Genomic DNA, 27006 nt, shown 5'->3' on the forward strand with positions numbered 1-27006 from the left:
GAACTCTTTTGCAGTATCTTTGTCTTGATAAGGTTGACCCATACAAGTTACGCATCCCTGCAAAACTCTAGCCACTTGCATTGCACTACTTTGCAAGACTAGTGGAAAAAATGACAATAGCTGGGGTATAGTTTATTTACAAAGGTTTAATTTCCAAACCAACTGTTTGTTTGATACAGAAGGTTACTTAAAATTAGCAATAAAATTAACTAAATCACAGTTTGAGTTCTTCCACTCAATTCAACTTCAATGTTAGTAGTTTTTAAATTAAGTTCACTCTTTGTAAACTTGATGTCATAGAAACATGTAATCGGTGTTTTATCGCCTCAATTCAAGTAATTTCATAATTCTAATTTTTAAAAGGATGAGTTTTTTTGAACTTTGTTATACTGCTGCTGCTCTGAATGATGATTTAAGTTTAAAGTACAGAATGAGACTATTCAATCTGTCACGTTTGAGCGCTTTGATGCATTAATAAAAAGGAAATGAATACAGATACTATACAAAGCTCATTCACCAAAACTCTAAAAACACTGATTCGAATGACTCTTCGTTTTCCAATCATTTTGCATCTCCATGCTTCTGGAAGTATTTGGCACAGTCAATATAAGATGGAAGATTTCCAACATCAAATCGACCACTTACATGATGAACAAACACTGGTGTCCTGGAATAGGGAAAGAAAATAAATATTATATGGCATAAAATTGAAATTAAAATAATGGTTCTTTGAGTTAATCTCTCACCTTGAGTGGACCCAACACAAGAAATTGCCAGGTGCATCCTTCTCTTCCAAGGGTGAATTCTGTCAAAAATAAAACTTTTCTTTAAAATAGTAAGCTATATAAAGGGCGCTGTCTTCTGGCCATGCTGTGCTGGAAAAGCAGCTCACAGCGGCGCCGCGTGGCTGGTGAACGCCAGGAGACCCCATTCCAGGGTCCACCCGGCTGGCAACTCCTCGTGAGATTTGACGTTGCAAGGAGAATCCCGCCCACAATGGGCAGGGTCACTTTTTGACAAATCTGCATATTAGAACGAGGCAGTAAGCCTAACTCGAATGTGCAGATTTCCAAGGTACCCGAGGCTTTGGGATTCGATTCCCTTGCCTCGGTGACCTCAGGTGAGTGTCATGTGGTACTGGTTCCCACAAATGGGGACCAGACGGAACGGCACTCGGAATCGCCAAGGGGATCGGACCCCCCAGCTGCATGCCCTTCGGGCAAGGTGGTGCCCTGGCACTGCTGGTGCCACCTGGGTACCCTGGCTGTGCCAAACTGGCACCATCAGTGCCATCTTGGCACTGCCAAGTCACCCAGGTGGCACAGTAGTGGTTAGCCCAGTTGCTTCACAGCGCCAGGGTCCCAGGTTCAATTCCCGGTTGGGTCACTGTCTGTACAGAGTCTGCACGTTCTCCCCGTGTCTGCCTGGGTTTCCTCCAGGTTCTCCGGTTTCTTCCCACAAGTACCGAAAGACATGCGGTTAGGTGAATTGGACATTCTGAATTCGCCACCTGTGTACCCCAACAGGTGCCGGACTGTGGCGACTAGGGGCTTTTCACAATAACTTCATTGCAGTGTTAATGTTATTTGTAACAACAAAGATTATTATTAGCTGACAGGGGCACTGCCAAGCTGGCATTTTGTGCGTGCGCATGATTGAGCCGGATTTGCCCACCGTGGGTGTTAGAGGGTTCACGGGGGTGGGGGGGCCGTCCCATGTTGAGTTTGGACTGGGGGGAGGTCGGGATTTTATTTGTTTGCATCGAAGATGGGGTGCCATTTAAAAATGGCGTCCCGATCCCTCGCAGTTCCGGCGAGTAGAACTCCCCGTTGTAAAAAATGGGGGGCTGGGTTATGTGCGGCCTCGGCACATGCGGCTACCTAAACGTGCTCGCTAGGGGACTTTGTTCCTTTTTGGGAAGATCGCACCCAAACACTGTCTATATTGTGCCAAGAAAAATGTGTGAAATGAAGATAGTACATTGGTTAGCTGGATGAATTTATGCCAGGGTTGCCAATATGCTCAAACTACAAGCGGTTTGCAGAACATTTAAATACAAAATACTGATCAAAAGTATACATAATCAACTCATTAATTAATCCTAGAAATGTGACTGTAAAGACGGTAAAGTATTTGCATACAATGCTGAATTAATAAGAAACTGGACCATGATACATTTATTCATCAATTTGCTAACTGTTCCTGATGTTTACAGTCCTGATCCAGTTGCCTGTAACAACATCGAATAAACTATTTAGGCTTTTCTTTTGTGCGAAGTTTAACTTAACTATTTAAATGGCAATGGCACACCCAGCCCTGTCAACACTGCAAGTCCTCATGAAGATCTGGATGCCAAAATTGGACGAGCAACACTCTGTCAAGAGTTATACTCATGGAATCATACCTTACAATGTCCCAGATGCCACCATGTTCTGTCCCACTGGAAGTACAGACTCGCCAAACGTGGGGGAACACTGCTATAGGAAGGAGTTGCCCTGGGATCCTCAACATTGACACTGGACCCAAATGAAGCCTTGTCACATCAGGTGAAACATGGGCAAGAAAACCTGCTGATTATCATTACCCTACCAACCTCAGCTGATGAATCAGTACTCCTCCGTATTGAACACAATTTGGAAGAAGCACGGTTGATGGCAAGGGCACAGAATGTTCTCTGGCTAGGGGGCATAAATGATCATTAACAAGAGGAGCTCGGTAGCACCACGACTGCTAAGCTGGCTGAGTCTTGGACATAGCTGCTAGACTGTTTCATAGAATCTACAGAGCAGAAGGAGCCCATTCGGCCCACCGAGTCTGCACCGGTTCTTGGAAAGAGCACCCTATCCCCGTAACCCTGCAACCCCATCTAACCTAAAGGCAATTTAGCATGGCCAGTCCACCTAACCTGCACATCTTTTGACTGTGGGAGGAAACCGGAGCACCCGAAGGAAACCGTGCAGACGCCGCACAGACAGTGACCCAAGTGGGAATCGAACCTGGGGCCCTGGCGCTGTGAAGCCATAGTGCTAACCACTATGCTACTGTGCTGCCCTCGTCTCTGGCACGTGATGAGAACAAGAACTTGACCTCATCGTCACCAATCTATCTGCACAGAGGCATTTGTCCATGACAGTTATCGATAGGAGTGGCCACCATATAGTCCTTGTGCAGACAAAGTCCTGTCTTTACATTGAGGGTACCCCTCCATCGTGTCGTGTGGCACTACAACTTTGCTAAATGGGATAGATTTGGAACAGATCTAGCAACTCAAAACTGGGTATTCATGAGGTTCTGTGGGCCATTCAGCAGGAGAACTGTATTTAGCTACAATCTGTAGACGCATAGTCTGGCACATCTCCCACCCTACCACTACCAGCAAGCCGGGGAATCAACAATGATTCAATGAAAAGTGCAGGAGGGCATGCCGAGAGCAGCACCAATGCATACCTAAAAATGAGGTGTTAACCTCGTAAAGCCACAACACAGGACCACATGCATGCCAAACGGCATAAGCAGCATGCAATCGACAGAGCTAAGTGATCCCAAAACCAATGGATCAGGCCTAAACTTACCAATCATGAATGGTAGTGGACAATGGAGGAGATGGCTCCACAAATATCCCCATCCTCAATGACAGACAGTGAAGCAAATCACAAAAGACAAAGCTGAAGCACTAGCAACCATCTTGAACAGGAAGTACCGAGTGGATGATCCATCTTGGCCTGGAGCTGCAAGTTTTCAGCCTATTCAATTCACTCCATGTGATATAAAGAAATGGTTGAAGGCACTGGATACTGGAAAGGCCCTGGGCCATGAAAACATTCCGGTAATAGTACTGAAGACTTGTGCTTCAGCACCCTAGCCAAGCTGTTCCAGTGCAGCTATAACTAGCATCTACCCGGCAATGTGGAAAATTGCCCAATTATGTCCTGTTCTCAAACAGGACAAATCCAACCTGGCCAATTTCTGCCCTATCAATCTACTCTCATTCATCAGCAAAGTGATGGAAAGTGACTTTCACAGTGCTAGAAAGTGGAAATTACTCAGCAATAACTTGCTTACTGACGCTCAGTTTTGGTTCCACCAGGATCACTCAGCTCTTGATTGCAATACAGCCTTGGTCCAAAGATGGCTGAAAGAACTGAATTGAAGAGGTGAGGTGAGAGTGACTTTACTTGTTATCAAGGCATATTTGACAGAGTGTGGTATCAGGAAACCCTCAAATCTGGAGTCAATGTAAATCAGGACCAAAACTCTACTTAAGAGTCATACCTACATGTTTCTGGTTGTTGGAGGTGTATCATCACATTGTTGCAGGAGTTCCTCAGAGTAGTGTCCTAGGCCCAATCATCTTCAGTTGCTTTATCAATGACTTCCCTCATTATAAAGTCGAGAGCAGGGGTGTTCGTTGATGATTATGCAATGTTCCGCACCATTTGCAACTCCTCAGATATTGAAGTCCATATGCTGTGTCCATTTGCACAGGAAGGGGCTGTACTGGACCTGGTATTGGGGAATATGCCCAGCCAGGTGGTTGAAGTTTCAGTAGGGGAGCATTTCAGGAACAGTGACCATAATTCCGTAGGTTTTAAGGTACTTGTGGATAAGGAGATGAGTAGTCCTCGGGTGAAGGTGCTAAATTGGAGGACGGCTAATTGCAACAATATTAGGTGGGAAATTAAAATTTAGATTGGGGAGGCTGACGTGGGAGTTTTTCCAATTGTCAGTTGGTTAGAATTCAGGACTGGCATGTTCTGTGAGGATGAAGGAGAAGTATGGCAAGTTTTGGGAACTTTGGATAACAAGGGAGCCTAGTCAAAAAGAAAAAGTAAGTATTCGCATGGTCTAGAAGGCGGAGAACAGGCAAAGCCCTTGAAGAATATAAAGAAAGTAGGAAGGAATCAAGTGGACTAAAAGGAGTCATGAAGGGATAATCCAGGAAATTATAGGCCAGTGAGCCTTACGTCAGCGGTAGAGGAAATTATTGGAGAAGATTCTTAGGGTCAGGATGTACTCACATTTAGAAACAAATGGACTTAAGTGATAGGCAGCATGATTTTGTGACGGGGAGGTCATGGCTCACCAATTTGATAGAGTTTTTTGAGGAAGTAACGAAAACGATTGATGAAGGAAGGGCAGTGGATGTTGTCTACATGGACTTCAGTAAAGTGTTTGACAAGGTCCCTCACGGCAGACTGGTACAAAAGGTGAAGTCATATGGGATCAGAGATGAGCTAGCAAGATGGATACAGAACTGGCTTGGTCATAGAAGACAAAGGGTAGCAGTGGAAGGATACTTTCCTGAATGGAAGGCTGTGGCTAGTGGTGTTCCTCAGGGATCAGTGCTGGGTCTTTTGTTATTCGTCGTATATATTGTGATTTGGAAGACAATGTCAGAGGATACAGCAGGATATAGATCGATTGGAGACTTGGGTGGAGAAACGATAGATGGAGTTTAATCCGGACAAATGTGAGGTAATGCATTTTGGAAGATCTAATACAGATGGGAATTATACAGTAAATGGCAGAACCCTTAGGAGTATTGACAGGCACAGAGATCTGGGTGTACAGATCCACAGATCATTGTGCGCAGCACGGTAGCATTGTGGTTAGCACAATTGCTTCACAGCTCCAGGGTCCCAGGTTCGATTCCGGCTTGGATCACTGTCTGTGCGGAGTCTGCACATCCTCCCCGTGTGTGCGTGGGTTTCCTCCGGGTTCTCCGGTTTCCTCCCACAGTCCAAAGATGTGCAAGTTAGGTGAATTGGCCATGATAAATTGCCCTTAATGTCCAAAATTGCCCTTAGTGTTGGGTGGGGTTACTGGGTTATGGGGATAGGGTGGAGGTATGGACCTTGGGTAGCGTGCTCTTTCCAAGAGCCAGTGCAGACTCAATGGGCCGAATGGCCTCCTTCTGCACTGTAAAGTCTATGATTCTATGGCCAAGATTTTCAGTTGTGTCATGGCAGGACCTGCCGCTTCAGCGGTGCAGCTCAAAATCCATTGCCTTTCGGCATGTCCAGACAATGCTGGTGATGGGTCGTTCCTTCATTGTCGCTGGGTCAAAATCCTGGAATTCACTTCCTAACAGCGTTGTGGATGTGCTGACACTGCATGGACCGCAGCGATTGAAGGTGGTGGTTTATCACCACCTTCTCAAGGGCAACAAGGAATGGGCAATAAAAACTGGCTTAGCCAGCGACACTCGCATACTGTGAAAGAATAAAACAAATATCAACAAACATTTGATATTTGAACACTTACCTGCTTTTCTTGAAGAAAGTTTGCAATTAAAGGAATTGTATTTTTTGAGTATATATAGAAGCATGGACACTGGAAAACAGAAAATTGAATATACTGACATCTTAGTTTAGATTATTAGTCAATACAAGTAGTATTTAACGTGCAAAACAATTTGCTCTAAAGAAATCAAATATTGGAACAAGTCACTTCAGTACAGCAAGACCATGCATCAGTATAAAGTAATGCTTTTGAAGTAACTAGTTTCAACATTAGATATTTTTTAAAAGGGTACAGTCAAAAAATGTCCAAGGAAAAGAAAAACTCTTACAGCTTTGCGAGAAGTTGTTTCAGTAGGACTGGGTTTTTCTTTAAATGTAATGACTTGGAACTTTTCGTCAATTTCTAAAATGCCAAACTTTGCAGTTTCTGCAGAGAGAAGTTGCATTAGATTGTTTTCCGCAAAGATCAATTCAAAAAGAAAAGGGGTTTGTCGAAAAATTTGGATTGACCTTCATCTTTGCATACGTAAGCCAAAACCAAACTGCCATCACAATCAGCACTCTGCAGCTCAGTAAATTGTGCAAGGACATCAGATAGGCTGAAGTCTTCATAGAATAATGTGTCCCTGAGAAAAATAAATATTGTCAAAGTGGGAATCAAAACATGCAATAAGTTATTAGAATTCCTTTCAATGAAGTAGGATCAATATACAATAGTATATTGATGACACCTCTAGACTCAACAGTTGCAAAGTTCTCCCATTTTCCACCCTCCTTAATTTCAGTTCATTCTAAACTCTGCTGCCAGTATCCTAACTCAGAGTCAAATTCACCCATTACCTCGGTCTTTGCTGACCTGCAGTGGATCCTTGTCCTCCCATTTCCTCCAGTATCTGTGTTTAAATCCCTCTTGGCCTCCTCCTTCCCTATCCTTCCTCTCTACAATCCCCCCTTCCCTCTTCAGATTCTGGTCCTCTTATGCATGGCCCACATTGGTAGCGGTGGTGTTAGACAGGATTAATTAATATAAAAGCGGATGCCGGCATCTGAAACAAAAACAGAAAACACTGGATAATCGCAGCAGGTCTGACAGCATTTGTGGAGAGAAAACAGAGCCAACGCTTCGAATCTGGATGACTCTTTGCCAAAGCTAGCTTAGAATATGAAGACCAGGCTTATTAAGGTGAGCTTGGAAATTAGGTTAACGTATAGTCAGTAGAGGTGCAGTAGCAAATCTTTAAGGCATTTGACAAGGTGCTACTTTGAAGGTGACTACAAAAAAATAAGAGCTCATGGTGTAGGGGTTAACATTAGTATGAATAGATAATTGGTTAGCTAACAAGAAACAACTGTCACTAATACACAAGGCCAACACACCAGGCCGTCCTATCGTATCAGGCAATGGGACCCTGTGTGAAAACCTCTCTGGCTACATCAAGGGCATCTTGAAACCCATTGTACAAGGAACACCCAGCTTCTATCGCAACACGACGGACTTCCTACAGAAACTCAGCACCCATGGACCAGTTGAACCAGGAACATTCCTCGTCACAATCGCCGTCTCGGCACTCTACACCAGCATCCCCCATGACGACGGCATTGCTGCAACAGCCTCAGTACTCAACACCGACAACTGCCAATCTCCAAACACAATTCTACAACTCATCTGCTTCATTCTGGATCACTACGTCTTCACCTTAGACAACAAGTTCTTCGTCCAGACGCACGGAACAGCCATGGGGACCAAATTCGCACCTCAATATGCCAACATCTTCATGAACAGAACTAAAAAAGTGGTGGTGGACCCGAAGAAGGTGCGAGGGAAGATGAACAAAATGGCGGCGTGCGGAGACCAGGCAGCGTGGATGCAGTGGGCGCAGGAGCAACAGGAGGTTATCCAGCGCTGCTTTAGGGAGAATAAAGCGGACCTGCTGGAGCCGATGAAGGCTTCTATCGACAAGCTGCTGGAGACACAGACGGCCCAGGGGGTGGCGATCCGCGAGGCCTGACAAAAGATCTCCGACAATGAGGACGAGATCTTAGGCCTGGCGGTAAAGGCGGAGGCGCACTAGGCGCTCCACAAGAAATGGCAGGAGCGGTTCGAAGAGATGGAGAATCGGTTGAGGCGGAAGAACTTGCGGATTCTGGGCCTCCTGGAGGGGCCGGACGTGGCAGCCTATGTGGTCACCATGTTGAACTCACTGATGGGAGCGGGGTCTCGCTGTTGGGAGCGGGGTCCTTCCAGGGGCCCCTGGAGCTGGAAGGGGCCCATAGAGTGCTGGCGAGGAGGCCCAAGGCTAACGAGCCTCCGTGGGCGGTGCTGGTGCGGTTTCATCGGTTCGCTGATCGGGAGTGTGCGCTCAGGTGGGCCAAGGAGGCGAGGAGCAGCAGGTGGGAGAACGCGGAGGTTCGAATATACCAGGACTGGAGTGCGGAGGTGGCGAAGAGGAGGGCCGGGTACAATCGAGCGAAGGCGGTGCTGCATAGGAAGGGGTGAAGTTTGGCATGTTGCAGCCGGCGCGACTGTGGGTCACCTACAAAGACCGGCACCATTATTTTGAGTCTCCAGAGGAGGCGTGGGCCTTTGTTCAGGCCGAGAAGTTGGACACAGATTGAGGGTCGGGATGGGCGTTTGGGGATTGCGGTTGATATGTTATTTTTTGAGGGGGGTCCTTTGCTCTTGTTTTTTTCTTTCTGGTTTGGTGAGGGTGGTTAGGGCAGGTTGGGCACTGTTCTGGTTGGGTTGGTCGAGTGGGCTCTTGGAGGAGGGTAAGCAAATGGAACAGGGGTGGATGGCCGGCAGTGTGATGAGGCCCCGAGGGGGAGGGGAAGGCCCGTGTTGGGGGTGAGGGGACTGGGCCTGTAAAAGGAGCTGCGTTAGAGGTGCGGAGGTGGCGAAGAGGAGCTGCCGGGTAGGGAACCAAGTTGCTTCTGCTATGGTCAAGGGGGAGCTGGAGCGAGTGGGGGGGGGGGGGGGGGGTCGAGACGGGGGTCTGCCGCCGTGGGAAACGGGCCGGGCGTGGGGTGCGGGCGCGTGGCTGGCCGAGGAGGGGTTATGGCTAGTCGGCGGGGGAGGGGTCGGGCAGCCCCTGATCCGGCTGATAACCTAGAATGTAAGGGGACTGAACGGGGCGGTCAAGCGGGCCCGCGTGTTCACGCACCTGAAGGGGCTGAAGGCGGATGCGGTCATGCTCCAGGAGGCACACCTGAAGGTGGCAGACCAGGTAAAATTGAGGAAAGGGTGGGTAGGTCAGGTGTTTCATTCAGGGCTGGATGCCAAAAATCGAGGGGTGGCGACCTTGGTGGGAAAAAAGGTGTCGTTCGAGGCGTCGAGCATTGTGGCAGACAATGGCAGTAGGTACATAATGGTTAGTGGTAAGCTGCAGGGAGAGAGGGTGGTACTGGTCAATGTGTATGTCCCGAACTGGGACGATGCGGGTTTTATGTGGCGCATGTTGGGTCGGATCCCAGATATGGAAGTGGGGGGCCTGATAATGGGGGGAGACTTTAACACGGTGTTGGATCCGACACTGGATCGCTCCAGGTCTAGGACGGGTAGGAAGCCGGCGGCTACTCGGCGATAGCCATTTCAGATCACGCCCCGCATTGGGTGGACTTAGAGCTGGGGGACGAGAAGGACCAGCACCCGTTGTGGAGTTTGGAGATGGGGCTGTTGGCGGACGAGGTGGTGAGTGAGCGGGTCCGAGGAAGCATAGAGAGGTACCTGGAGGCCAACGATAACGGGGAGGTCTGAGTGGAGATGGTATGGGAGGCGCTGAAGGCGGTGGTTATGGGGGAGAGCTGATCTCCATTAGGGCCCCACAAGGAGAGGAGGGAGCAGAGGGAGAAGGGGAGGCTGGTGGGGGAGATCGTGAGGGTAGACAGGAGATATGCGGAGGTGCCTGAGGCAGGACTGTTGAGGAAGAGGCGTAGCCTCCAGGCCTAATTCGACCTGGTGACCACCAGCAAGGCGGAGGTGCAGTGGAGGAAGGCCCAGGGGGCGATTTATGAGTATGGGGAAAATGCAAGCCGGATGCTGGCGCATCAGCTTCGGAAGCGGGACGCAGCGAGGGAGATTGGGGGAGTTAAGGACAGGTGAGGGAGTGTGGTGCGGAGTGGGGTTGGCATCAATGGGGTCTTCAGGGACTTTTATGAGAAATTGGATCGGTCCGAGCCCCCGCTGGAGGAGGGAGGGATGGGCCACTTTCTGGACCAATTGAGGTTTCCGAAGGTGGAGGAGGGACTGGTGGCGGGATTGGGGGCCCCAATTGGGCTGGAGGAGCTGACCAAAGGGATAGGGTGCATGCAGGCGGGGAAGGCACCGGGGCCGGACGGTTTCCCAGTCGAATTCTATAAAAAAAAATATATGGACCTGTTAGGCCCGTTGCTAGTTAGGACCTTTAATGAGGCAAGGGGGGGGGGGACTTTGCCCCCGACGAAGTCCCGGGCACTGATCTCCTTGATCCTGAAGCGGGACAAGGATCCCCTGCAGTGTGGATCTTACAGGCCGATTCCGTTGCTAAACGTAGATGCCAAGGTACTGGCAAAGGTCTTAGCCACGAGGATCGAGGATTGTGTGCCGCAGGTCATCCACGAAGACCAGACTGGGTTCGTGAAGGGGAGGCAGTTGAACGCGAATGTGCGGAGGCTTCTGAACGTTATCATGATGCCGGCGAGTGAGGGGGAGGCGGAGATAGTGGTGGCGATGGACGCTGAGAAAGCCTTCGATAGGGTAGAGTGGGGGTACCTGTGGGAGGTTTGGGTTTGGGGAGGGGTTTGTCAGGTAGGTCAGGCTGTTGTATGAGGTCCCGATGGCGAGTGTGGCCACGAACAGGAGGAGGTCTGAGTACTTTAGGTTGCGCCGAGGGACGAGGCAGGGGTGTCCCTTGTCCACCCTGCTCTTCGCACTGGCGATTGAACCCCTGGCTATGGCACTGAGGGAGTCGAGGAACTGGAGGGGGTTGGGGTGGGGAGGAACATAGGGTGTCGCTCTATGCGGACGACTTGCTGTTATATGTGGCGGACCCGGTGGGGGGAATGCCGGAGGTAATGAGGATCCCCAGGGAATTCGGGGATTTCGCGGGGTACAAGCTCAACATGGGGAAGAGCGAGCTGTTCGTGGTTCACCCAGGGGACCAGGAGAGGGATTGGCGAGCTCCCACTAAAAAGGGCGGAGAGGAGCTTCAGATACTTGGGGGTCCAGGTGGCCAGGAGCTGGGGGACCCTGCATAGGCTTAATTTCACAAGGCTGGTGGAGCAAATGGAGGAGTTCAAGAGGTGGGACGCATTGCCGCCGTCCTTGGTGGGTAGGGTGCAGTCAGTCAAAATGACGATGCTCCCAAGGTTTTTGTTCCTGTTCCAGTGCCTCCCCGTGTTTATCCCGAAGGCCTTTTTTTGGCGGGTCAATAGGAGCATAGTGGGGTTTGTGTGGGCGCAAGGGACTCCGAGGGTGAGAAGGGTGTTCCTGGAGCGGAGTAGAGATAGGGGGGGCTGGCGCTGCCCAACCTCTGTGGGTACTACTGGGCCGCCAATGCGACGATGGTGCGCAAGTGGGTGATGGAGGGGGAGGGGGCTGCATGGAAGAGGCTGGAGACGGCGTCCTGTGTGGGTACGAGTCTGGGGGGAGCTGGGAGGGAGCGGCAGCGCCGCCGTTGCAAGGAGGTATACCATGAGCCCGGTAGTGGCGGCTGCCCTCAAAATCTGGGGGCAGTGGAGGCAGCACGGGGGGAAGTTGGGGCCTCGGTGTGGACCGCAATACGGGGGAACCACCGGTTCGTCCCAGGGAGGACAGATGGAGGGTTTTCGGGGTGGCACAGGGCAGGGATACGAAGGTTGGGAGACCTGTTTGTGGACGGGAAGTGAGCCTGGGTGAGTTGGAGGAGAAGTATGGGCTCCCCCCCGGGGAACACCTTCAGGTACTTACAGGTAAGGGCGCTTGCCAGGCGGCAGATGGAGGAATTCCCGCGGCTGCTGCCACGCACAGTACAGGACAGGGTGCTCTCGGGGGGGGGGGGGGGGGGAGAGAGAGAGTGGGGAAGATCTCGGAAACTTACCAGGTGATGCAGGAGGAGGAGGAGGCCTCAGTGTTGGAGGTGAAGGGTTAGTGGGAGGAGGAGTTGGGAGAGGAGATTGAGGAAGGGACGTGGGCAGATGCCCCAGGGAGGGTGAACTCTTCATCTTCATGCGCGAGGCTCAGCCTCATACAGTTTAAGGTGCTGCACAGGGCACACATGACCGGGACAAGGATGAGCCGGTTTTTTTGGGGTGAGGACAGGTGTGTTAGGTGCTCAGAGAGCCCAGCAAACCACACCCATATGTTCTGGGCATGCCCAGCGCTGGAGGTATTTTGGAAGGACGTAGCGAGGATGGTGTCGAGGTTGGTAGGATCCAGGGACAAACCGGGCTGGGGTCTCGCAATATTTGGGGTGGCAGAGGAGCCGGGAGTGCAGGAGGCGAAAGAGGCCGGTATTCTAGCCTTTGCGTCCCTGGTAGCCCGGCGGCGGATTCTTCTTCAGTGGAAGGATGCGAGGCCCCCAAGCGTGGAGTCCTGGATCAACGATATGGCGGGGTTTATTAAGTTGGAGAGGGTGAAATTCGCCTTGAGGGGGTCGGTACAAGGGTTCTTCAGGCGGTGGCAACCGTTCTTAGACTTCCTGGTAGAACGGTAGACATTGGTCCATGGCAGCTGCAACACGGGGGGGGGGGTTATTTTATTTATATTTATGTACACTGGGGGATGTGAGGGGGTGTATACATTTGCTATGGTGGCTTTGCGATAAGTTGGGGTGTTAATTTATTATTTATGTACAGGGGGGAGGGCGATATGGAGGGTTGATTTTTGACTGTTTTGTATTTAACCCTGTTGGGTTCCTTTTTCATTTTGTTATTGATATTCTGTGAAAACCTTAATAAAAATTATTTAAACAAAATATATATATTGTTGCTTACCCGCCGAGGACCAATACATGATCATTGATGTTAAACTGAGTAATGGCAAGCTGAAGACAATTAATAGCACCCAGCCGTTCCTGTGGAGAGAAAAAGTTTTTTTTTTTGAACTGTTCAGATCACTGAATTGTTACTTTTACTTAACTTTAAATGCCTCGGAGTGTAAAGTGTAAACTATTTTATTAAATGTGTATAGCTTAGTTAAAAAGTGAAAATTCTCTCCAGATGGAAACAACCCTCTTCACCTCCTTTCTATCTCCGGGACCTTGGAGATAGATTTCCTGCACAATAACTTGGATTGAAGTTTAGCAAAATTGGTTTTAAATTGTTCTTACAGCTACTTTGTACAAATATTGAAAAGAAGCCAGGACTCAGGTCAGCATTTACTTTCGGAACTTTCAAGCGGTTATTGGATAGGCACATGGAGCACGCCAGAATGACAGGGGGTGGGATAGCTTGATCTTGGTTTCGGACAATGCTCGGCACAACATTGAGGGCCGAAGGGCCTGTTCTATGCTGTACTGTTCTATGTTCAATGTTCTATTTCTGACTTTGTTACAATGAAATTTAGAAGAAATAAAAACCCTCCTTCAGCAATCATAAACTAACAGGCTCAGAACTGCTACATTGTTATTCTTGACAGTAAGATTAAACTATATAATTTGTTACAACCACAAATTCTTGCAACAGGAAATAATACTCAAGTACAATATAGGACTGTGTTCCACTTGATGGTTCAAATGACATCAATCAACTGCCTATGGTTCAATCTCAGTTTAGCTGAAAAAATCTGAACACCATGATCTATTAAGTTTTGTAATGTTTGATCAGTGTTACCTATACACCAGTATGTAATCAAATTGGAAACTACAGTGAACAATAGCACATACAGATTTTCTATTAATAAATCACTGTTTCTCAGTCTGTTTCTACATTTTTAGAACAAATACATTGCACTTCTACCATGAAATTATTCATAAAAATGTTAACCAGCTGAAGTTTAACTGTGTTTGGAAATTAATTGTAATTTTCACCAGTGATCTAGTCTTACTGAAAATGATAGTTCGGATTTATACATCATATATCTGGGCTATTGAAGTTTGGGCACCTACCTCATTGCTTCTTGTTCCATCATTTAGAAGTTTAACTAGGTGGAAATCCTTTGCCCAGTCTTCAAACTCCACATAATAGAGATCATTTGTCTGCAAGGATTACTGTTGGTTAGCGATTATTAACATACCCTGGATAGTTATATGCTGTTTAAAATTGAACAGATTAAAGCTATAGAAGTTCCGCTTTTCACTCTGAACCTCCCAAATCAATATTTTCCAGGATATTTGTTTTCTTCTCAATAAATTTCTGAATGAGAAAAAGACTAGCTTTACTGGGAATTACATCAGTGATGCTATTAAGGAATTTTCATTTGGAATAATCAAAGCTCAAGAAAGAAAGTGTTAATTTATAGTCATAGTGTTTTACAGCATTGTGACTCTGCTGGCCATCGAGCACCTATCTATTCTAATCCCATTTGCAGCACTTGGTCTGCAGCCTTGTATGCTTTGGTGTTTCAAGTGCTCATCTAAATACTTCTTGAATGTTGTGAGGGTTCCCGCCTCTACCTCCCTTTCAAGCAGTGAGTTCCAGATTCCCACCACCCTCGGGGTGAAAAAGGTTTTCCTCAAATCCCCTCTAAATCTCCTGCCCATTGCCTTATATCTATGCCCATTGGTATCTGTCTCCTGGTTATTGACCCCTCAACTAAGGGGGAAAAGTTTCTTCCTATCTACCCTATCTATGTCCTCCATAATTTTGTACACCACAATCAGATTCCCCTCAGCCTTTTCTGCTCTAGGAAGAACAACCACAGCCTAACCAACCTCTCTTAATCGCTGAAACGCTCCAGCCCAGGCAACATCCTAGTGAATCTCCTAGGAGAAGGTTCTGGGGAAAATGAAAAGTCTGAAGGAAGATAAATCACCTAGACCGGATGCACCACAGCCCAGAGTTCTAAAGGAGATAGTGATGGCATTGGTGGTGATCTTTCAGGAATCACTGAAGACGGAGGGTCCCAGAGGGCTGGAAAAGGACTAATATAACACCCCTATTTAAGAAGGGAGGGAAGCAGAAGACAGAAAATTATAGGCCGGTTAGCCTGACTTTGGTCATTGGTAAGATTTTAGAGTCCATTATTAAAGGTGAAATGGTGGAATACTTGGAAGTGCATGGTAAAATAGGACTGGGTCAGCACAGCTTCATCAAGGGAAGGTCATGTCTGACAAATCTGTTCGAATTCTTTGAGGCAGTAACATATAACAGTTAGACAAAGGAGAACCAGTGGACATGATCTATTTAGATTTCCAGAATGCCTTTGACAAGGTGCCATATAAGAGGCTGTCAAAAATGTTAAGAGCCCATGGTGTTAAGGGTAAGATACTGGTATGGATAGAGGATTGACTGACTGGTAGAAAGCAGAGAGTGGGGATAAAGGGCTCTTTTTCAGGATTGTAGCCAGTGACTAGTGGTGTGCCTCAGTGGTCAATGTTGGTACCACACCTTTTCACAATATACATTAACAATCTGGAGGAAGGAACTGAAGGCACTGTTGCTAAGTTTGCAGACGATACAAAGATTTGCAGAGGGACAGGTAGTATTGAGGAAGCAGGGGGCAGCTGCAGAAGGATTTGGACAGGCTAGGAGAATGAGTAAAGAAGCGGCAGATGAATACAATGAGGTTATGCACTTTGGGAGGAAGAGTGGAGGCATAGACTATTTTCTAAATGGGAAAAGGCTTAGGAAATCAGAAGCACAAAGGGACTTAGGAGTCCTAGTTCAAGACTCTTAAGATTAACGTGCAGGTTCAGTCGGCAGTTAGGAAGGAAAATGCAATGTTAGTGTTCGAGAGGGCTAGAATACAAGAGCAGGATGTACTTCTGAGCCTATACAAGGCTTTGGTCAGACCCCATTTGGAGTATCGTGAGCAGTTTTGAGCCCCGTACCTAAGGAAGGATGTGCTGGCCTTGGAAAGGGTCCAGAGGAGGAATGATCCCTCGAATTAAGAGCGCGTCTATGAGGAACGTTGAGGAATCTGGATCTGTACTCATTAGAGTTTAGAAGGATGAGACGAAATCTTGATAGAGTGATCGTGGAGAGCATCTTTCCACTAGTAGGGAAAACTACAACCCGAGGGCATGGCCTCAGACTAAAGGGAACGTCCTTTAAAACTGTGATGAGGAGGAAATTCTTCAGCCAGAGGGCGATGAATCTGTGAAACTATTTGCCGCAGAAGGCTGTGGAGGCCAAAGTGTCTAAGACAGAGTTTGATAGGTTCTTAATTAATAAGGGAATCAGGGGTTATGGGGAGAAGGCAGGGTAATGGGGATGAGAAACACATCAGCCATGATTGAATGGCGGAGCACACAATGGGCTCCTATGTCTTATGGTACCCTTTCTGGTGCATTCTCATCCTTCCTAGTGAGGCAACCAGAACTACACACACTACTCTATCTGTGGCCTAACAAGCGTTTTATACAGCTTCATCATAATCTCTCTGCGCATATACTCTATGCCCTGGCTAATAAAGGCAAGTTTCCCATATGCCTTCTTAACCACCTTATCTATCTTTCCTGCTGCCTTCGGGGACCTATCGGCATGCACCACAAGGTCCTTTTGGTACTCTGTACTTCCTAGCATCCTACCGTTCATTGTGTAGTCCCTTGCCTTGTTTATCCTCCCAAAATGGATCACCTCACACTTGCCAGGGTTAAATTCCATCTCTTCTTCATCATCAGTCCTATATATCTTAAAAGTAGAAAATTATTGCTATGCACTCATGTTTAATATAATTGTATTTCAATCCCGTGTAACAGGTCATATCATAATAAAATCTTTGGTGCAAAACCAAAGGGAGGAATTTAATGGAACAATTTCCAAGTTAATTTGTGATGGGGTTTTCAGGGAGTTCCCCACCGCTATCAAACGACAATTACGTCACTTTTTTGGGCTCTCGGTAGTTTCTCACTGGTTTAGCCCACATTTCATTTTTTCCAGCACTGGGGAGCTGAACCCAGAGATCGGACCGCCATTTTGAAAGGGTGCCCTGATCTCGAAGTGAGTTTATGGGACCCCAAACCTCGCACCCAAATGACGCCCCCCACACACATTTACACTACTTCACACTGCCTCCAAGTGAGGACACCGCACTATGGGGACCCCCTCTTCAGACACTCCTCATGCCCCCTTACATACCTCCCCCCCCCTCCAGGATCCCCACCCATCACCTCGCCCCCCCCCCCCCCCCCACCTCCCAGAGGCCCCTACATACCTGCTATGCATTCCCTCCATCCTCCTTTCATGGGCATGGCCTTCCTCAGGCCCAGACCCTTGGCAGTGCCACCCTGGCACAGGGCACCCTTGCATTGCTACCCTGGCAGTGTTCCTGCCAGCTTGGCAATGCCACCTGAGCACCTTGGCAGTGCTAGGGTGACAGTGCCAAGGTGCCTGCATTCCAGGGGGAGGGCCAGGGAGCCACGCTGCACTATCCCTGACCACCCAGGGTTCTCTGATGGCCCGGGAGAACTCCCGCCAGGTGCCGTTCTGCCTAGTCCACGTGTGTGGACAAGTACTGAATGGCGCCCGGGTGCAGCCTCGCTGGGGAGGCTGGTAGATCCCGGGTAAGTGCACCAGAGTAGGTTTAAACACTTAGGCGTGTGCCGTTTGGTCACACCCCTTTTGCGATGGATTCTGACGCCTCGCTGGAAATGGTAGATTCCCACGAGGTGTGAGGGCCTTGCAGGAAATGGTAGATTCCCGCGAGGTGGGAGGCCTCTCCCGGCCGCGTTGCACTCGAGTGAGAGCGCAACGCAGCCGGTAGATCGCGACCAAAACCTCTAGGAATTCGTAGGCAGTACTTCAATAGTATTTGAGACAAGAGGCACAAGACCCTCCTCCTACTTCTATTTGACAATCTTTTTCAACTGGGTCTGGTATCACTCAGTAACAAAATGACATGGCTAGCCGCACTAACAAAAGCCTTTGGATGGGGTTTTTTGGGAGTGATTTGGAAGTGATGTGTTAAAATCCAGGTTCAGTTTAAAAAAAACATTAACTGCTCCATGGTCGGAGGACAAAATCCCAGCCCTGATGCATGGCAAAAAACATATGAAATAGCATGAAGCAAACCAAAAAAACTGTCAAAAATTACCTGTGACAATTTTATACCAATATGAAATATATAAAATAGAGAAGTAATTAGAATCAAAGAATGATGAACCACAGAATTAGGGCATTTGGACCATTGGGCCTGTGCCAGTTCTTTTGAGTTACCTGGCTCACTCCACTGCTCTTTCACCATAGTTCTACAAACGATCTCTGTATTTACCCAATTTCATTCAAAAAATGATTGTTGAAACTGTTTCCACCACTTTCACACAATGCACTGAAAATCATAACAATTTGCTGTTTAACCTTTTCTCTCATGTCGCCTCTTATTCTTTTGCCAATTACCCTATTGTGTCTCCTCTGGTTACTGATTCTTCTACTGCTTCAAACTGCGTCTCCTCATTTACTTTTACAAAAGCCTTATTCAAGGTTTGCATCATCTACAATTTTTTGAAATTACGGCCTGCGCACCGAAGTCCAGGATATAATTTGGCGGCACAAAACACTATTTAAATTGTGCACTTTTCTGAAGGAAAGGCCAAAATATAAACATACAATGACATAAACTGCATCAATAGAGTTGATCTTTTCTATTGCTGCCATCCAATGACTGATAAGCGCCTTATTTCCGACTGGCAGAAGGGGCTTGGGAATGCCACAGAGATGCTGGAAATCTCCACTGGTATCATTCTGTAGGTCACGATTGAATCTTGTACCATAGCCAGCCGCCAGAATAATAGCCTTCATAATATCAATATTTTATGTTCAGTATACCCTGTTGGGAGAAAAAAAATGATGTATTAAACAATATCTCTTTTTTTCCTTACTTAAATGAGTACTCTGTGGTTTTACTCTATAATTGACCTTTTGTATTTTACCTTCTGCCTATTTAATATAAAAATTTATTTTTCAATGTGTACTGGCTTTTTGATTCACATTGATTTTGCACAAATCAGCCATCATACAAAGTAATTCTGAAGTATCTTTGAAGGGAGTTACAAAGATTGGGCGCAATTTAATGGAAATGTTTCTAAGTGTGGTAGCAAGCAGCAACTGCTGCGAACTTCCCTACGCTCGGCCCAGCCGGCCATCACCGCTATAAAACATTAATTAGTCCACTTAACAAGGCCCCATGGAAGAAGGCCTCATGGGCTTCACATTGCAAATGATGTTCCGGCTGGCTGATTTGTCAGGAACGCACTCGCCAGCCCCCTTCTAATAATAATAATAACCTTTTATTGTCACAAATATGAAGTTACTGTGAAAAGCCCCAAGTCGCCACATTCCGGCGCCTGTTCGGGTAAACTGATACGGAAATTGATCCCACGCTGCTGGCCTCGAAATGCAACACAAACCAGCTGCCTAGCTCACTGAGCTAAACCAGTCCTTGCTAACAAGGGAGAGTAGCACTTAAACCGCACCTGCATAGGGAATGCAGCAAAGCTCGCAGACATGCCTCCGGGAAGATCAGCCCCACAATTTGTGGATGCTAACCTGGGAAGATTATTGGACACGGTCGAAGCCAGGTGGGATGCCCTGTTCCCCAGAGGGTCTCGGAGGGTCAGCCACAGGGCAGCCGGTGCCTCCTGGGAGAAAGTGGCAGCAGCATTCAGCTCGGGGAGCGTGACCAGGAGGACAAGTACCAGTGCCGTAACAAGATCAACGACCTACACGGGCCGCATGAGTGGGTTGGCATTGGACCCCCCCCCCCCAAAACCCCTCCCCCAATGAGAATGCGCTTTGCATCACCCTGCCCAGCAACATTCCATGCCACAACCCACCCATGTCCAGCAGTGCCACCATGCCACCCCCATACAGCCCATCTCCTAACTCCCCCCCCCCCCCCCCCCCCCGCATGATGAACGACATCTGTGACACGTGCAGCTAACAATTCCCCCTTTGTGTCACCGCAGAAGAATTTGAATTTGGCCCACAACAGACGGGAGAGGGCCCAGAAGCACAGCGAAATGCCGAACATCAGAGTCCTCACCCCCTAGAGGAATGGGCCCTTGAGGTCACGGGGGTGGCCGAGGACAGACTGTCACCAACGTAGAGGTCTGTGTACAGCGCAGAAGATGGTCCACCAGCCCCATCCAGATGAACGATCACAAGCGAGTTGTTAATGCCATACAAAATAACCCATCCCTCCCATTGATCACATGTCCATTCTCCCGCAGGATCTCCATCCGATAGTGACGGCCCATCCTACCCCCTGCTTCCCATGAGAACACCTCACAGGAGAGCTCCGAGGCTGCCACCATCGATGCATCACAGCTGTCATCCCCACCCTCCACAAGTGCAGAGAGATACACCTTGGTGGGCAACGGTAGTGGACAGGCTTCCCACATTCTGGTGAGCACCATACAGTTGCTGATACACATCGGGTGGACGCAGGAATGTCCAAGTGAGAGAGCAATTGGAGGGATCATCAAATACTTACAGTCTAGCTGTTGGTTGATTTTATTTCTAGCTGTTGCATTAACCTTACATGGTTTTGTTGCTGTCTATGTTTTTTTTTCAAGATTGGTGCTGAAACTGTCTGTGTGGAGTTTGCACATTCTCCCCATGTTTGTGTGGGTTTCGCCCCCACAACCCAAAATATGTGCAGGCTAGGTGCATTGGCCATGCTAAATTGTTCCTTAATTGGAAAAAATGAATTAGGTACTCTAAATTTTTTTTTTTTTTTTTAAAAGCAAGATTTGGTGGGTCTTATCAATCTAATGGAAACTGAGTGAGGTAAACTATTTGATAAGAATGCCAGACAGGAGAAGGACTCACAGGGCGTGATTCTTAGGAAATATTTCTAAAAAGATTGGTGCTGAAGTACTTTTTGCTGACTTCAAAGCTTCTGCACAAATCAGATGCTCCCAGACATGAATGCACTACCTCCACTAGCCTTGGTTGTGGAATGCAGTATTTCTGGGGAATAAGCAGAGCCACATAGAGCATGGCAAGCTGCCAGAAGCAGGTTAAATCAGGAGCAATTATTTTACCTGTACCTGAGAACCATCAATTTATTAAGACAACTATGCTTCACTAAAGAGGTCGTCATTGAAAACTACCAACTGCTGCAGCCACAACTCCAAAGCAGAGCAAGGATCCCATTTCCAGAGGATTTGCAGGTAATCACAGTCATGAACTTTTTTTTATGGTTCCTTTAAGCTGGTGCTGGAGATAAAAGCAACATCTTGCAGTTTGCAAAGAGGTTTGGGCCATGCTAGCACAGTGGTTAGCACTGTTGCTTCACAGCTCCAGGGTCCCAGGTTCGATTCCCTGCTTGGGTCACTGTCCATGCAGAGTCTGCATGTTCTGCCAGTGGCTGCGTGGGTTTCCTCCGGTTTCCTCCCACAGTCCAAAGATGTGCAGATTAGGTGGATTGGCCATGTTAAATTGCCCCTTAGTGTCCAAAAATGTTAGGTGGGGTTACTGGGTTACGGGGATAGGATGGACGGTGTGGGCTTAAGTAGGGTGATCTTTCCAAGGTCCGGAGCAGACTCGTTGGGCCGAATGGCCTTCTGCACTGTAAATTCTATGATTCTATGAGGTGCATGAAGCTTTTCTGTAACAAAAGCAAATTACTGCAGATGCTGGGATCTGAAACAAAAACAGAAAATACTGGATAATCTCAGCAGGTTTGTCAGCATCTGTGGAGAGAGAACAGCTATGTTTCGAGTCTGAATGACTCTTTGTCAAAGCTAGAGAGAACTGGAAGTGCGGTGAGATTTAAACTGGGGTGGAGCAGTGGGGCTGGATAGAGAACCAGTGATAGGTAGGGATTAACAAAGTTGCCATGGACAAAAAGACAAAGGGCATGTAAATGGCAGTGAACATGGCTAAGAAGGGTGCTGATGTTTCATTTCAATTTCTCATGCCAGGAAGAAGTCTTCCCTATGGTGCAGGTACATTGCTTTTCAGGGAATACATGTCAGCTCTGCCACACATCAGAATTGAAAGTGGCTCCACTCCCTCGATATCCAACCACAGTTGGCAGATTTTGCATATCCAGTATCCTGGCAGTAGTCATAATACCGTTAATCTGCGGCTGTCTGCTCTAACAGTTGCATTTCCATCACCTGACAAACCAAAGGATGGCAACTAGGCAACAAGGGATATCTGCTGACAACCATGGAACATGATTCCAGTTCATAACATACACACACATGCGCATCATCATTCAATGAAAGCCTTACAGCACAGAAAATGTAATTGAGCAAACCGTTGACATGTCAAAGCATCAACACCACATTTTCTATGGTATTCCTTTAGTTCTTGGGTTACAGGTTCATAGCTCCCTGAAGGTGGAGTCGCAGGTGGACAGGGTGGTGAAAAGGCATTCAGCATGCTAGGTTTTATTGGTCAGAATATTGAATATAGGAGTTGGGATGTCTTGTTGAAGTTGTACTAGACATTGGTAAGACCACACGTGGTATACTGTGTTCAGTTCTGGTCACCCTACTATAGGAAGGATATCGTTAAACTAGAAAGAGTGCAGAAGAGATTTACGAGGACGCTACCAGGACTTGATGGTCTGAGTTATAAGGGTGGATAGACTGGGACTTTTTACCCTGGAGCGTAGGAGGCTGAGGGATGAACTTAAAGAGGTCTATAAAATAATGAGAAGGACCGATAAGATAGTCAACATATTTTCCCAAAGGTAGATTCTAGAACTAGAGGACATAGGTTTAAGGTGAGAGGAGAGAGATACAAAAGAGACCAGAGGGGAAATTTCTTCACACAGCGGGTGGTGAGCATCTGGAACGGGCAGCCAGAGCCAGTGGTGGAGGCGGGTACAATTTTGTCCTTTAAAAAGCAGTTAGACAGTTACAGGGGCAGGGTGGAATATGGGCCAAATGCAGGCAAGTGGGACTAGCTTAGTGATAGAAACTGGGCGGCATGGAGGAGCTGGGCCGAAGGGCCTGTTTCCATGTTGGAAACATCTATGACTCTATCTGAAAGGAAAACGGTGCAAAGGTAGAGTATGATATATGCCCACACCATCTGCAGTTTGTAAGTCAGAAGAGCTTGTGGAATTAGGGGGAACTGGGTTGTGAGAGGAAAGATTAAGTGCGAGAATACCGTCATCTTCAAAAGGTTAAGCCTCGCTGCTGTCTACAGCTGAGCAATGGCCCTTATGATGATGGCCTGCACCACCTCATGCCTTTGATTGTCACCAACTTCTCCTGGAAGATAAGGGGATGTACATCACTGAATGTGTTTAGGTGATGTGGCCTCAAGGTTGAATAGCTGGCAGTGTGTGCCAGCTGTGTGATGTCGGTGAAGCTCGCAACAGTGCTAAAAGTTTGAAGGTGAAGTGAAGCGTTTGCTCGTTAGGTGAGAGTCCGGATTGTTAGAAATCGTTGGTAGGTAAGTGATAGTGATTCAGCTGTGTGAGAAGCTGGTGGTCATTAAACCTGCATGGGTTTCCACCGGGTGCTCCGGTTTCCTCCCACAGTCCAAAGACGTGCGTGTTAGGTGGATTGGACATGATAAATTGCCCTTAGTGTCCAAAAAAGGGTAAGTGGGAGTTACTGGGTTACAGGGATAGGGTAGATACATGGGCTTTAGGGTGCTCTTTGTAACGGCCAGTGCAGACTCGATGGGCCGAATGGCCTCCTTCTGCACTGTAAATTCTATGAATAACGGTACACTATGAATAAACACCTCATGACACAGCATCCAGGTCCTTGAGGCTCAACTCCTGGCACTGACCTATACTGATATCTGCTCCCACTGCCTTTTCACTGTTGTGTTGGAAGGCCTCTTTGGCCCCTCTGGATAGAGGATGTCACTCCTCCTTTACACCTTCTCCACTAAGATCTCCTCTGCAGCATCACATATCTAGATGCACACTCTCTCCATGGTCCATCATTTTTCTCTTTATCAGCTTAGACTCAGCTCACAAATCAATTCCTAGCACTTGGATGTTTGCCAGTCACAATGCATCTCTCCTTTAGAGTGGTGCAGGCTAGCTTTGAGCAGTGAAGGCTTTTAAATACAGCTAGCAAGTACTAATTAACAGCAATTAACAGCATGGCTACAGTTTGCTGCACTCAGAAAACATGGTATTGATTAGACAGCCCAAAACACTGCGCTACTTGTATTACATCAAATGGTTACAGAGTAATCATGATACCTCGGGGACTATTCACATTTTAGCTGTCACGCTATCCAAATTACCAACAGTATTTCTTTGATCGATACAGGGTTAAAATAACTTCACATAGTTTAAGCACCATGGAATTGCAAACAAAAATCCCATGACATTTAAAGTCCTTTAAACTTTAAAGAAAGATAATGCAAAGGACATGGGAAAATTCACAGATGCTGCATGAACGACTCTATTGGAAAGAAATATGCATGTTTATATTATAAATACTTTCCCATTTAAGCAATTTCAATATAACAAGGCATGAACACTAAAAGTAATCTGCTATACTTGAATTGCTATTTTTCCTCACTTTATTTCACCTTCACTCAACAGGCTACGGGGCGCCACTGAATGACAAATTGGTCTGCTACTGATGTCATTCTATATCACGAGCAGAAAAATGAATGGCTCAGTGAGCAGTTAAGAGAGATGGACTAACCACAGGATGAATCCCAGTCTGGGTGGAGTTATCTGATGTCAGTTGAGTGATAGGAGCACTACGAATAGCCTCAGCATCTTGACGTAGTAGGGAAGGGTTTAAACTCCTATCCAGCCCATGAAATAGTGTTCAAAATACAGGCAGTGAAAGTGGTGGAGTCTACTCTAGTGAGCCCATCAGCAGCAAATCTGGGAGTGAAAGGTCATGTGGCGAGAGGAGCTGCGAGCAGAGGAAAGATGAATGACAGGGCTCTACCTCAGGTCTGAACACCTGAGTGAGGACGATGAGTCTGCGGGGGCAGTGGGGACGGCGGGGCGGGTCTGCGGGGGGAGTGGGATGGCGGGGGGTGGGGAGGGGGGGGGGGTAGAGAGACTGCCTGCCAGAGTTGGGAGTGAGGAAAGAGGCAGGAATGAGAAGCTACCTAATGGGGTTAAGCGGGAGAGGCTGATTGCCGAAGGGAGGGAACAGTCAAGAGGTTGATAGCGTTCTCGGAAATTGTGTGTATAGGTAGTGAAAGGTGGCATTATATTCAGCAGCCAAGTGCAATCCTATCCTAAACCATTCACTTTCCAGCAAGGGTCACTGAGCAGTGATCGCGTGCAGAATGATTTATTCTTTCATTTCACTAAGTCAGGTGTAATGAAGCTTCCAAAAAGCCAGCCAGCACCTGAATTTGGAATATTTCTGGTCTACGCGGGTTGTCTCCACACAGTGTACCATCTTTAGCTTTGAGCCTTCAAGACATTTTTTTCTGTAATGCTTTTAAATTATATTCATGCGCGCTATTGCACAAAATATGGCAGCATGGTAAGAGTTACAGTAAAGTTTTACTGATGTTAGTCTGAAAATAAAAACAGTGATATCTGGATTCTTGTCCATAGAATGCCTACAAGTGCAGGAGGCCATTCGGCCCACTGAGTGTACCAACTCTCCAAAAAGGCACCCAACTCAAGCCTAGTGCCCTGCCCTGTCCCCATAACCCTGTAACCCCACCGAGGCTGCACATCTTTGAACACTAAGGAACAATTTAGCAAGGCCAATCCACCTAATCTGGACATCTTTGGACTGTGGGAGGAAACTGGAGCACCCAGACACAGTGGGAACATGCAAACACCACTGTCATCCAAGGCTGGAATTGAACCCGGGTCCCTGGAGCTGAGGCAGCAGTGCTAACCACTGTGCCACCGTGCCATCCTTTTTGTTGTATTCAGTGTCTAAATTTCCTCTGAATCTGATTTTAACATGGCGAAATAACGTAGTCTGCTTGAACACCTTTGAAAACCTGAATGTATGGTGCAAAGCTAGTGACTAATGCTGTGGGAAGGATGGAAAGGTCACTGTTGTTATTAACAGAGACCTGCTGCAACACACTTACACTATGACATTTTTCACAATTTGGATTCCTGTGACCATTTTTCTCCTCAATTAGCACCTAGATATGCTATCTTAAAAGAGGCAGAGGGGTTTAGGGAGGAAATTCCAGAGGCTCAGTATATGCTTTGGGAGGAGTGGATCTGCATTGTCCTTAGAAAGCCATCATGCTGGGTTGTGTATGCATAGATAAATGAGAGGTAATTCAAATGAACGACAGGCAATTGTTTTGGCAGTGTCAGGACTAAAATTAAGACATATACTTTAGTGTAGCGGCTACAATGCCAGGTATATCACTAAGTCAATCTTCAATATTGTGACAAGAGAGTGGCTCATAAATTAGTCTTCTCACTTGAAGTTTACTCAAAAATATACAATGTTGTTATTTTAATTAATAGCAACATAAATTTCTCACACCTCACCTTTCTCGAATTTGCTCACCGGCCCAAGTCAGAAAAATTCTGAAATGTAAAAATGCAAAGATTGGTTGCCTCTGTTATACTGCATCTGTAGTTTCCAATAGGTGTGATAGATCTGTGGTACTATTTAGAAGAGGGGAGTTATCCCTCCTGTCCTGAACAACATCTCAACTAACATCACACACAGATTATTTGATTATTAACACAATACTGTTTGTGGGAGTTTTGAGTGCATACATAGCTGCCTTATTTTCCACATTACAATTGTGATCACACTTCAAA

The 27006-nt window shown here is 47.2% G+C and overlaps 1 protein-coding gene across 3 annotated transcripts in view; it reads right to left on the bottom strand.

Annotated features, from left to right (window-relative positions):
• Nucleotides 1–126: 126 nt before the first annotated feature.
• Nucleotides 127–27006, bottom strand: part of LOC140392630 (glucose-1-phosphate thymidylyltransferase) — a 33921-nt gene continuing 7041 nt past the window's right edge. For 2 of the 3 annotated variants that reach the window (XM_072478079.1, XM_072478072.1), the window contains exons 2-10: nucleotides 26728–26766; nucleotides 18903–19122; nucleotides 14303–14392; nucleotides 13191–13270; nucleotides 6753–6868; nucleotides 6572–6669; nucleotides 6265–6333; nucleotides 747–805; nucleotides 127–667 (exon numbers count right to left, since the gene is read on the bottom strand). In XM_072478079.1, coding sequence (XP_072334180.1) covers nucleotides 562–667; nucleotides 747–805; nucleotides 6265–6333; nucleotides 6572–6669; nucleotides 6753–6868; nucleotides 13191–13270; nucleotides 14303–14392; nucleotides 18903–19094 — 810 coding nt within the window. In that variant the 5' untranslated portion in view covers nucleotides 19095–19122; nucleotides 26728–26766 and the 3' untranslated portion in view covers nucleotides 127–561. The remainder of the gene's footprint in view (nucleotides 668–746; nucleotides 806–6264; nucleotides 6334–6571; nucleotides 6670–6752; nucleotides 6869–13190; nucleotides 13271–14302; nucleotides 14393–18902; nucleotides 19123–26727; nucleotides 26767–27006) is intronic. The other variant, XM_072478089.1, reaches the window with a different exon arrangement.

The sequence above is a fragment of the Scyliorhinus torazame genome, chromosome 2 (genome assembly GCF_047496885.1).
Source record: "Scyliorhinus torazame isolate Kashiwa2021f chromosome 2, sScyTor2.1, whole genome shotgun sequence".
NCBI lineage: Eukaryota > Metazoa > Chordata > Chondrichthyes > Carcharhiniformes > Scyliorhinidae > Scyliorhinus > Scyliorhinus torazame.